This window comes from Poromitra crassiceps, assembly GCF_964638095.1.
Source record: "Poromitra crassiceps genome assembly, chromosome: 11".
NCBI classification, from domain to species: domain Eukaryota; kingdom Metazoa; phylum Chordata; class Actinopteri; order Beryciformes; family Melamphaidae; genus Poromitra; species Poromitra crassiceps.
The window spans coordinates 44,231,849-44,243,148 of record NC_139643.1 but is presented as its reverse complement, the minus strand read 5'-3'; the positions used below and the strand labels follow the sequence as shown (position 1 = coordinate 44,243,148).

The following is an 11,300-nucleotide window of genomic DNA, read 5'->3' as shown; positions in this document are numbered from 1 at the left end:
TATTTTGAAAAGAAAACTTTAATAGTGCAAAATGTAAATCCAGTGATGAATTCTAATAGAGATGGTTTGCATTTGACCCGAGTGGAGATGTGCGCTCTCTTCGTACCATTTCCTTCAAATTCTTGTCACATATTCAATGTGGCATTAGCCCAACCATTAAGAAAGGCCCATAAGCATTACACTTTTCCCGCCACCGGGTAATGACTGGAGATAGAAAATTATTTCTCACACAACACACAAATAAAATCAATTAACAAACCACACAGGCCTACCCCTCACCCCCCCCCCCCCCCCCGCACACGCAAGAAACCCATGATATACATACATTTAATTCTCTCAAATTGCCTATTTACAGCTCAAGTTCAGTTCATCTTTCCCAGCAAGGACAATAACATTCAAGCCGAAAAATAGAATTACTGTGAGTTTGGATAGTCTACACTTTACTGTCAAATGTCATTAGAATAAGATGTTAATTATCTTTTAAGGTGGATATTTCTCTCTCGCACACGCACGCACACACACACACACACACACACCCACACACACACTAGTCTTCCCAACTCTTACCAACAGTTAAGAGTTATTTGGCTTGTAGGCATCATCAGGGTGAATCCCATTTTTTATGGTAATATATTCAGAGTTACAGAATACATTTCAAAATTCCACACCTTTTTAGACATTTTTTGGCCAGTGTTCATTATGATATATGCTGACAGTAGCAACATTTCCTCAGACCTTTCTGAACACTTCACAATTTTTCATTTGACAAACTTGTGTTAGAAGACTCTTCCTGGTACTCTACAACAGTATTGCTGGTTGTGTCTATTGCTAAGTATCAAACAGGACAGTGAAATTCAGAAAGAAAACGTCACTTCAAAGGCAAAAAAATAAATAAACAAATTCAGCACTATGTTAAAATTAAATTAAAAAAATAAAAGATCACTGTCTAGATCAGTGGTTCTCAAATTTTTTCACATGAAGTGAAAAAAACTAAACTGACAAAAATGAGACCACGGACCCCCATTTGATAGGATTTTGTCCCACGGTCCCCGATAATAAGATTGATGCTTTTAGATGTTTTGTTACAGAAAGTGTATAAAACCCATGACCAAAATAGTCATTGTGTTACTTATGAATGGAATTATAGCTAAAATACATTACCCCCTTTTGGCTGGGGACCCCCTGGAACCCCCTCAATGACCCCTGGGGGTCCCGGACCCCCATTTGAGAACCACTGGTCTAGATATAGAGGCACTCAGTCACTACTAAAATCTCATTTTAGCGCAAGAGCTTCCATAAATAATAAAAGCAGACATGACAAAGGAAAGGTTTGAGGGTTCAGTAGCTGCTCTCAGAGTAATCGTCTTCCTTCATCTTCACTTCTCCTTCTGTAAGTGGAAAAAGAGTTCCGTTATTTTTCAGAAGAGAAACGAGAGAGACCAACAGGCAACTTCTAGGTTCTAAAACTGAATGTGAAAAAAGTGACCAGCTGAAGATTTCAGTAAAAACATTCACAACTCCAAAACTAGAAGTCTAAAGAGCTGGGGCCGTATTCACAAAACATAATCTTACCACTAGGAGGACTCTTAAATAGCACTAAAAGTTCCTAGCTAAGAGTTTCCTCTTAAAACCTGTTCACAAAGCTTCTGAGACCAACTTTCACTAGGGAACGGGTGAACTCCTAACTTCCTACAGACAGAATTAGCTGTGTCTGTGGGTGGGAAGCCGGTGGGGTATGAGTCCTAATCGCTGCACCAGCGCCTCCTCTGGTCGGTCGGAGCGCCTGTTCATGGGGGAGGGGAACTGGGAGGAATAGCGTGATCCTCCCACCACGTGCTACGTCCTGCCGGTGAAACTCCTCGTTCTCAGGTGAAAAGAAGCGGCTGGCACATCATGTGTCGGAGGAAGCATGTGCTAGTCTACAACTCTCCCCAGATCGACGGAGGGGGTGGAGCGACGACCGGGACAGCCCAGCAGGGCAAATTGGAAAGTACAATTGTAGAAATGGGAGAAGAATCTGAAAAAAGAAAAAGTGTTGTGTACCTATTCTCAACGTCAATCTGCCCCAGACAAATAGAGCTTAACGGTCACGTGACTTTTTTGTGACGCCATTGCCCCGGAAGTGAGTTCCCCATTCATTTTCTCCATAGACATTTAGAAAAATCCTTATATAAGGAGTTTTAAGGCTGGAACCAAGCCAACCCGTGACCTGCTGAATCCTTATATAACGAGTTTGAAGGCTGGAACCAAGCCAACCCGTGACCTGCTGAATCATGAGTGACCATAAAACATTGTTTGGGCAACAAAAATAACAATGGGGGGAATACGATCCTCCCCTTCCCCCCTGTTGTTATTTTCACTTGCCACATGAAGGTTGGTTGACCGAAACGTCGCATTTTGTTTAATAAAAGTCTTGCAAAAGTGACAATGTTTTATTCCAGAAAGTGTATGAAGCACGAGCAAAATAGTCATACATTTTGTCATTGTGTTACATGGACGTCATTATAGCATTAACGAGGGCCCCGGCACCGGATCACCTAATTGGATTGGAAGTTGGAAGCCCTCATTAATGTTTGTAGAAGTAAAATTACCTTCTCTTGTTTGTCAGCCTCATCTGAGCCTGGTTACAATGAAAGACAAAAAGTTAGACGCATGCACTAAAGGCAATTATCTGATTATATTGTATATTATGCCATGTTCACAGCCCACAGTTTAATCCCATATCATTATACAGTATTATTATGATTCTGATTATTATTAAATGCTGAGATAGGATTCAGCTGTCATGATGCAAGCATGAAAATGATGAAGCAGGTGGAGAAAATGATATATGAATGAATGAATGAATGAATATTATTGTCATTATGCGGTTGTTTTTTGGTTGTCGCGTTTGACTGGGTCATTTTCTACCTGAGCTGGTGACGGTCCAGGAGACGAGCTTGATAAGACCGTACAGCACCAGCGCCACACCAACCATCGCCATGGAGTCTTCGATGGAGGGAGCGCCGAACCCTGAGAGGTGTGCAAGAAAAACACGAACCAGAGAATGTATTTATTTATTTATATTGATTAATTTATTATTTGATTTGAATTAATTTGCCAACACTTGCATCTTTGTTGTGAAGTGTGATGAAACATTTGCAGTACAGAATCATAGCAGAAAACAAATGGCTCTTAATCTAGTTCCGGGCAGTAAGTGAATGTGTCTATGTGTAGATACATTTGAAATAAAAACTTGCTGTCCACTGGCATGTCAAGACTCTCCCACACATTTGTTAAAGCTCATCGATGCCCCTTTAAACCAGCACTTACCGATGACGTTGAGGGTGACGCTGGCCCGGCGCGTGCCTCCAGGATGGACAGCCACACAGGTGACCTCCCCTCCACTGCCCAGGTCCAGCTTGGCCGTGTCCAGCTCCAGCTTGGTGGTCTGGCTGAAGGTGCCGTCCCAGGCCTGCTTGTGGCCCGTCACACTGCCTGATCCCAGGGTCCGGGACTTACCGTCGGCCCCCGTGAACTCCCAGCTCAGCTCCAGGGAGAGGGGGGCGAAGCCAGACGCCTCGCACTGGACCTTCACCGCCTGGCCGGGGACGGCAAGGGGCAGAGGGGAGGGGAAGACGGAGAGGGATGGAGGTTCTGGGGAGAGGGAGAGCAGAGTGGAGGAGAAGAGAAGAGAAAAGAGGAACGACAAGAAGAGAGAAGGTTAATAATGTCACAGAGACAGTTTGGTTTATTCCTTTTTTCAGATTTTTCTCCAATCGTTTCTCCAATTGTACTTGGCCAAGTCTCTGTCTCGGTCGTTGCTCCACCCCTTCTGGCGATCTGTGGAGAGCCGTAGAGTAGCACATGCTTCCTCCGATACATGTGCAGTCACCAGCTGCTTTTCACCTGATTGCGAGGAGTTTCACCGGCAGGACGTAGTGCATGGGAGGATCACGCTATTCCCCCCAGTTCCTCTCCCCCCGAACAGGCACCCCGACCGGACCGACCACAGGAGGCACTAGTGCAGCGACCAGTTCTCATCCCCCCCCCGGCTTCCCACCTGCAGACACGGCCAATAGTGTCTGTAGGAACGTCTGACCAAGCCTGCCCGGAAGTACCGTTGCTGGGAATTGAACCCGGGCCAGTAGGCCAGTGCTTTTGCCTCTGACACTACCCAGACCCCCCAATTTGGTTTATTATTCCTGAGCTAACTATGCTCTTGACAATATGACAATGCATGACCACTAACATGAGCAGGGACTGATTATTAGCAAATTGAATAGGGCTGGACCCGAATATTTGACTATTCGGATATCCGTTCATTGGGTAGGTATTCGATTTTGAATTTTGGGATTCAGATATTATTTTTATTTTCTCTTTTGTTGTGCTAAATGTCGACACTTGTAGAACTGGTGCTAGGACCCTGGGGACGTCAGTAGCAGTCAGAATGAGTGGATGTGGAAGAAAAGTTGGCAGAGGAACACCGACATGACATGAGTGGACTAGAAAGTAGGAAATGTGTGAAGATAGTAGCTTTGCCCTCAGTCAATTATGACATCATTTCTAAATAACTGTAACTGTGTTCCCAGGAGAGGCTGCCATTGTCATGTAAGCAGTGGTGTAGTCTACCTTTTTTCAGAGGGTATACAGACTCTGACTCTGACCCTCCCCCCCGGGGGGCGTGGTTTTGGCCGGAAGTGGGCGGAGATTCGACCCACTTTTTTGTTGTTGTTGTTCCTCCTCAAATTTACAGAATAGCTTCAGCTATCAGCTTCATCTTGCTTCTTCGGTCGCTATTCTCTCTCCTGAAGATTTGTTTACCGACGGGGAGAAAGCCCCACGTGATAGCCACCCGTCGATCTCTCTCTCTCTGTCTCTCTCTCTCTCTGCTCAACGCTGTAACACCATTTTATTTTGAAATTCAGTTGACTTTGCCATTTCCCACAGATATTGTCGCGTTTTTCTTTCATGGCGTGACAGAAAAAGTCTGCCTTCACGCGCCTAGTCGGCTTGAAAATAGAACTCGGGCTAAACGATCAAATCGGCGCAGCTCAGGCGAGGCGTGGGTACACGCACGGAGCACGTTGAGGCGCCCTGTGTACACAGCCTCATTGACAAAAAAGGACGCCTATTTAAAAGCGTGGGTAAAGGCAAGGCTTGGGTGCTGTGCGTGAACGTAGGGTAACACACAGTCAGCACACAGGGTGAATTTTATGAATGGAAAGTGAAAACGATACGTATCATAGCGCATTTCCCAGTGCGCATACGCAAATCTGAGTCATTTCGCAGTGTGTATACGCCGTATACCTGCGTATCACGTAGACTACACCACTGAATGTAAGGGACGCTGGCCATGACAGCCCCCCCCCCCCCATCAAGCACAAGGGTTGAGCGCAGGGCTTCCCCCTCACCTACGACCTCCAGGTCGACGGCCACCTGGGCCAGCAGGTATGGCAGGTACACCGTGCAGATGTAGGTGCCTGAGTGGAGCACTTTAGCCTCCCGCAGGATCAGCGAGGCGTTGCCTCTCTCGTGCAGGCCCTGGAAGTCCAGCTCCGCCCCTTCCTCCTGCGTCGGGGCGTAGCGGTCCGTCTTGCCGTCGTAGGCCAGAACCAGCCGCCCGTCGCCTCTGAACTGGTAGCGCCACTCCACGGCGAAGCCCGACCCGGCGAGAGGCGAGGAGGAGTCCACCCAGAAGCTGCAGTCCAGCAGCGTCGGCTCCCCGAGTCTGGCGTGCACCGAGACCGTCGTACTGGACACACTGAGGACCACTGAGGAGACACAGACAGAGAGTCAAACTATCTAACTGAAATTCATCACATGATGCTACATAATGCCTCTGGAAATTACATTTTTGACTCACAAAGGGGCTTGTCAACTAAAAATATGTATCTGCCAAGAACAAAGATGTACTGGCCAAAATAATGAAACATTTTCATAGAAATATGTCAGCCTGCTAGCTTGATATCAGACTGAGCTCAACAGTCACCTGTCTTTCCAGCCCTGGAACAAAAAATAACAAGCAGGGGGGGAAATCTAACCGTTTTTATTTTTTGTTTTTTGCTCCAACTGAAATGTTTTCTGGTCACTCACGAGTCAGTAGGTCACGGGTCGGCTTGGTTCCAACCTTAAAACTCGTTATATACGGATTTTTCTAAATGTCTATGGAGAAAATGAATGGGGAACTCTCTTCCGGGACTGGAAACGTCACGGAAAGTCCCGTGACTGTTGAGCTCTATTGTCACCTAACCATCCAGACGCTACCACTTTGTTTAGAGCAATGTAACAGACAGCCAATCAGAAGCCTGTTTGCTACAGAGCCAATGTTTTATTTATTCCAACGGTTCATGGTCAGAGAGAGAGAGAGAGAGAGAGAGTGTACGGTGGCCAGGAGGGACAAAGTTCGAGAAGTGGCAAATCGAATAATCTGCAAAAAGCTTTAAGGAATCTGTCTCTCGTTCAGTGTCAGGAACCAGTTACCGTCAGGCTCTTTGCTCGCCGTGGCAGCACGCATGATGCTGGAGAGCACCAGCTGTCCATCAAACCCGTGCAGGGCGGCCGAGAACCAATCAGCTTGCAGGTATATGGGGCTGAGGGCGGAGTCGGTGAGCGCAGCAGCCCACTGGAGGGTGGAGGGCTGAGGCAGGAAGGGGTTAAGCTCGCACTGCGGCTTCTGGACGGATCCTCTGGGCGGGTGGAGAGAGGCGTGGCAGAGGGTGGCGGCCGGGTCTGAGGGGGAGGGCAGGAAGGTGAATATGTATGATTATGTGCAGAATGTTCATGCATCATCAATGACTTTGCTTCAAGGACCCAACACGGTCTAGTCTGAGACACGGATCAAGGTTCATTACTGTTACAACACTGAGGATTTTTATAATGAGAACTAGCAGCTTTACACAAGCTCACAGACAACTATTAAAAGGGGATGTTTGAATGTGTGAACACTTTTCAACTATGTTGTTCAATTTCTATTCTTGCACAAAATATATCAATGCAAGCACTTTCAATGACAGATGTACATTTATGTTTATTTTCAAAAACATTCAAGGCCTTGATTTTTTTTCTCTCAAATTCACAAACTCACGGAGTTCAAGGACCCCTGGGAACCCTGTTGCTTACATGGAAATGAAAATGTGTTCATTTGATTGATTGATTGATTGATTGATTGATTGATTGATTATTTTTTATTTTTTTCAAGTCATTTTTAAACTAACCGGTGATATAGTAGACTCTGTCAGGGTTGATGTCAGATGAAAACGTGTTCAAGTCATTCAAACTAACCGGTGATATAGTAGACTCTGTCAGGGTTGATGTCAGTGATGTCAGAGACTAACCGGTGATATAGTAGACTTTGTCAGGGTTGATCTCAGAGGGAGGTTGCTGTCCTGCGCTGTCTGCCTGGGTCCTGATGTGGAGCAGGGACTTCTCCTGGCTCGTGCCTGAGGTCAGACCTCCTCGACCCTCCTGGACGAACCAGCACTCCAAGACCGGGCAGCTGCTGCCTATGGCAACTTTAGCACAGAGAGAGAGAGGGGGAAAGAGGAGGTATACAGTGTTGTATGCAGATCAACCGAACCCACTGAGATGTAAGAACAGATTTATAAAAATAAATAAATAACACAATATACTGATATGTACTTACAGAGTATCTGTGGTATTCAATAGTGAGTGTATACTGCTTTCTTGAATTATACTGTATGGTATTTTTAATCACCTATATTCACTACAATATTGCTATAATATTCGTATCGTGAATCAGTTTTGCTGTGATGTTTGTGTGGTATCCATCCATCTAAAATTCATAACAGATGTATGCGCCAGTTATTTCAAAATAACAACTTAAAAAGACTAGGGTGGGGAGCTTGACGAAGGTTCTACCATTTTTGATAATATATTGACATAGGAAAAAAACTGCACTAACAATTTTTAAGACCTACCAATTCAAGATTCAAGATCATTTTAATAGCCATAGTGAGTAAACATGTTACAAACAAGGAATGTCTTTGTGCAGTATGCAGCGCAGCGATCACAGCAACAGCAAAATATGGAGCAGACAGAAAGACAATCTTCAAATTATAAATTGCAAAGTCCACATGTAATAAGTAAAATGTGTAAAATGTAAAATTCTGTCCCCATTGTGATCTCAACACATAGCTGATAAGCTATGTAGCATACTGTGAGCAGGAGGAAAACTCATTTCAGAACTTAGAAAAGGATGCTGCTCTGTTGAATGTGATATTATTTTCAGCCACCAGAGGGCACTACTGCTCCATAAAATGAAGGTAGGCAGGAACAGGCGCTTGAAAACCACAAATGTGTTTCACCTTTTAGTCAACTATTTCCATTTGCCATAAACACAGCGGAGAAATGTTAAGGGGAAAAATGTATTTGAAAGGCTAAATTACAAAGTATGACTGCCGAGAGTCTTCCAGAAGCCTCGATACGTGCAGTGTCTGACTTGTCTCTCTCTTCCGCTTCAGATACCGTCACGCCAAATTCTGTTAAAAAAACACTGCAATTTAAATGTGACCTGCCTCACATCTAAAAGCACGTCATTGGTAACGTTTCGACCTTTAACGAACCGTTATGGGTCCTGTGATGAATTCGGCATGAGACACAAAGCATCACTCATTTCAATAAAATGTTAACCTTTACACAACTGGTAGCGCTACGCACTTACGCGAACCATAAAAATGCCCGTTTATCAGGTAGATTTGTCTATCAGTATCACCATACAAGAGCGCTGCACACAGGGACAGACCATTAAAACGCAGGCACATACCTTGGGCTTGGATGAAGCAGCAAAACGCGACGAGGGACAGATTGTAAACTGTAGAAAACTTGGCCATATTGTCTGTCAGCGTCTGTGCGGTCCCTCTGCAGGCAGACTACAGACTGTTATTGCATGGAACTGTTAATCTGTGGATTTCCCCCGCAACTCACAAACTCCTTTTACTTTCATTTTCACTAGTGCGTAAATTCTGAACACGACAAGCAGTAAAACTTCCTGTCAGAATTTCAAAATAAAACGCTGTGGATTAACGCTACTTATTTCCTATTTTGCAACTTTTATGTGGTGGCAACTGGGAAGTGAAAACAGTTTTTGCTTCTTTCCATACCAAAACACACACACACACACACACACACACACACACACACACACACACACACACACACACACACACACACACACACACACACACACACACACACACACACACACACACACACACACACACACACAGGCACTGCCATTTTGGCCTCTATGCAGATTGCAGAATTAGACTTGAACTTGAAAGGATGTACTCCTTTGGAATAGTCAATTGACTTTACATTGAAAACTTCTCTGCCTCCACAGGTAGAGGGCGTCCTCATACAGGGAATAATCCAAATACGTGTTCCATTAGTAGTTGTCCCTTCTTTGTGTCCTTGCTTCTTTCCCCTGTAAAAATGTATGACAATTGCTCGAGTGACACTGATGACATCACAACTGCCTGATAGGCCCCTGTAGGTCAGCAGTTGGACGAATCCATCTCTTGCAAGGGATGTCATGTCACTGGCGAGTGATGTCCCTTAACTGGAAGTAGTGAGGGTAGTACTGGAAGTAGTTGCTCGAGTGACATCACAACTGCCTGATGACATCACAATCGAGCCATTGTGATCTTATCTTAGTCACTATTTGTGACGGAAGTGATGTCAGTCGGGCAGTAGAGTGTGTGTGTGTGTGTGTGTGTGTGTGTGTGTGTGTGTGTGTGTGTGTGTGTGTGTGTGTGTGTGTGTGTGTGTGTGTGTGTGTGTGTGTGTGTGTGTGTGTGTGTGTGTGTGTGTGTGTGTGTGAGAGAGAGAGAGTGAGAGTGTGACAGTGTGTGAGTGAGTTTAATGCATTTGCAGTTGCTCAACTCTGATGTCACCCGAGATTTGGGTCTCGATTTGGGCAACAAGGACGAGGGTGCTCACTCAACTCAACTTTAGCTAAACAATTTGCAGTGGTGCAGCCTTATCTTTGGGTTAAACTGAATATAGTCATGTAAAAAGTCTCCTATAGAAAGTCATATCAGTCCTGACACTGCTGAATACACTGACCTGTTTAACACAGCTACATGGAGGCAGGAGTCACAGATTAGAGGAGACAAACCAGCAGAGTTCTTCAGGTGACTCAATGTGTACAAAACAGGCTGTTGGCAACAGCCCTCCAGTTAATAATCCTTTCTCCCTGAAGTCAAGCAGTAGAAGTTAAGTGACAATATGCAAATACTACTGGACCATTTTTGAGGCGAATGAATGCAAGGCTATAGTCTTACATGGGACTGTTTAAAAAAAGTTTAAAAAAGGAGGGCAGAAATTAGCTAGCCTAATAGGCTACCCACTTCTGTTGGCACCACTACACCACTGATGATGCTTCTGACTCTGACTCTCTAAGTCCTTCTACAATAAGGATTCCAATGTTGATATTCTATAATTTTCTGGTCATAGCAGTTCACCTTTGTTTTTCTGGGAAAAGTCTATGCAAATGCATGCAATCTGTTCACCAAATTGTTTTACTTCATAGGGAGCCGTTTTAGACCAAAACCCATTAAGTTTGATTGTGTTTTCTAAAATATTATCCACTGACTGACAGCAGAAGAATGTGATGAAACAAGGTTAGTGAGAAACTACCCTGGCCTGAGTGAGATAAACACATGAACAGCCTCTGCCCTCTCTGCTTGCTCTCTTCCGGGTGTGTGTGCCAAACTGTGCTCTGTCAACACACACACACACACACACACACACACACACACACACACACACACACACACACACACACACACACACACACACACGCAAGCACACACACACACACACACACACACACACACACACACACACACACACACACACACACACACACACACACACACACACACACACACACACACACACACACTCACACACACACACACACACACACACACACACACACACACACACACACACACACACACACACACATACACACAGGGTGGTTGGATTACACCAAGCGAAGCCTGAATTGCCAGACTCAGGTGATTTCCTAGAAACCGTATAGTTGGAGTTACAGTATCTGTCCACAGGTGGCGCTGTAACAGTGTTCATCTCTTCTCCCCACTTTTAGAAGAATTAAACATACAGACAACCAGCTGATATACAGACATAACATAGGCTACATGGGGAATGTGTAGGCTACATAGGTAGCATACAATTCAAGATGATAGTGGACACTGATCATCTCTCACTGTGTGGATCTGACTGCTATGAGACCATTGATTCAAGTGATTTTCATTAACAGTTTGTCAGTTGGT

The 11,300-nt window shown here is 44.9% G+C and overlaps 1 protein-coding gene across 2 annotated transcripts; it reads right to left on the bottom strand.

Moving 5' to 3' along the window:
* tapbp.1 (TAP binding protein (tapasin), tandem duplicate 1) lies at positions 1-8,926 on the bottom strand. Of its 2 annotated transcripts, XM_083646586.1 has the most exons (9): positions 8,765-8,926; positions 8,388-8,480; positions 7,317-7,493; positions 6,463-6,711; positions 5,394-5,753; positions 3,313-3,636; positions 2,911-3,012; positions 2,592-2,620; positions 1-1,388 (listed from the first exon to the last, which is right to left on the bottom strand). In XM_083646586.1, the coding sequence occupies exons 1-9, from the start codon at positions 8,829-8,831 to the stop codon at positions 1,377-1,379; spliced, it is 1,413 nt and encodes a 470-aa protein (XP_083502712.1). In that variant the 5' UTR covers positions 8,832-8,926; the 3' UTR covers positions 1-1,376. The 2 variants fall into 2 exon arrangements, with proteins under 2 accessions (XP_083502712.1, XP_083502713.1); XM_083646587.1 differs by lacking the exon at positions 8,388-8,480.
* Between the last annotated feature and the right edge of the window lie 2,374 nt (positions 8,927-11,300).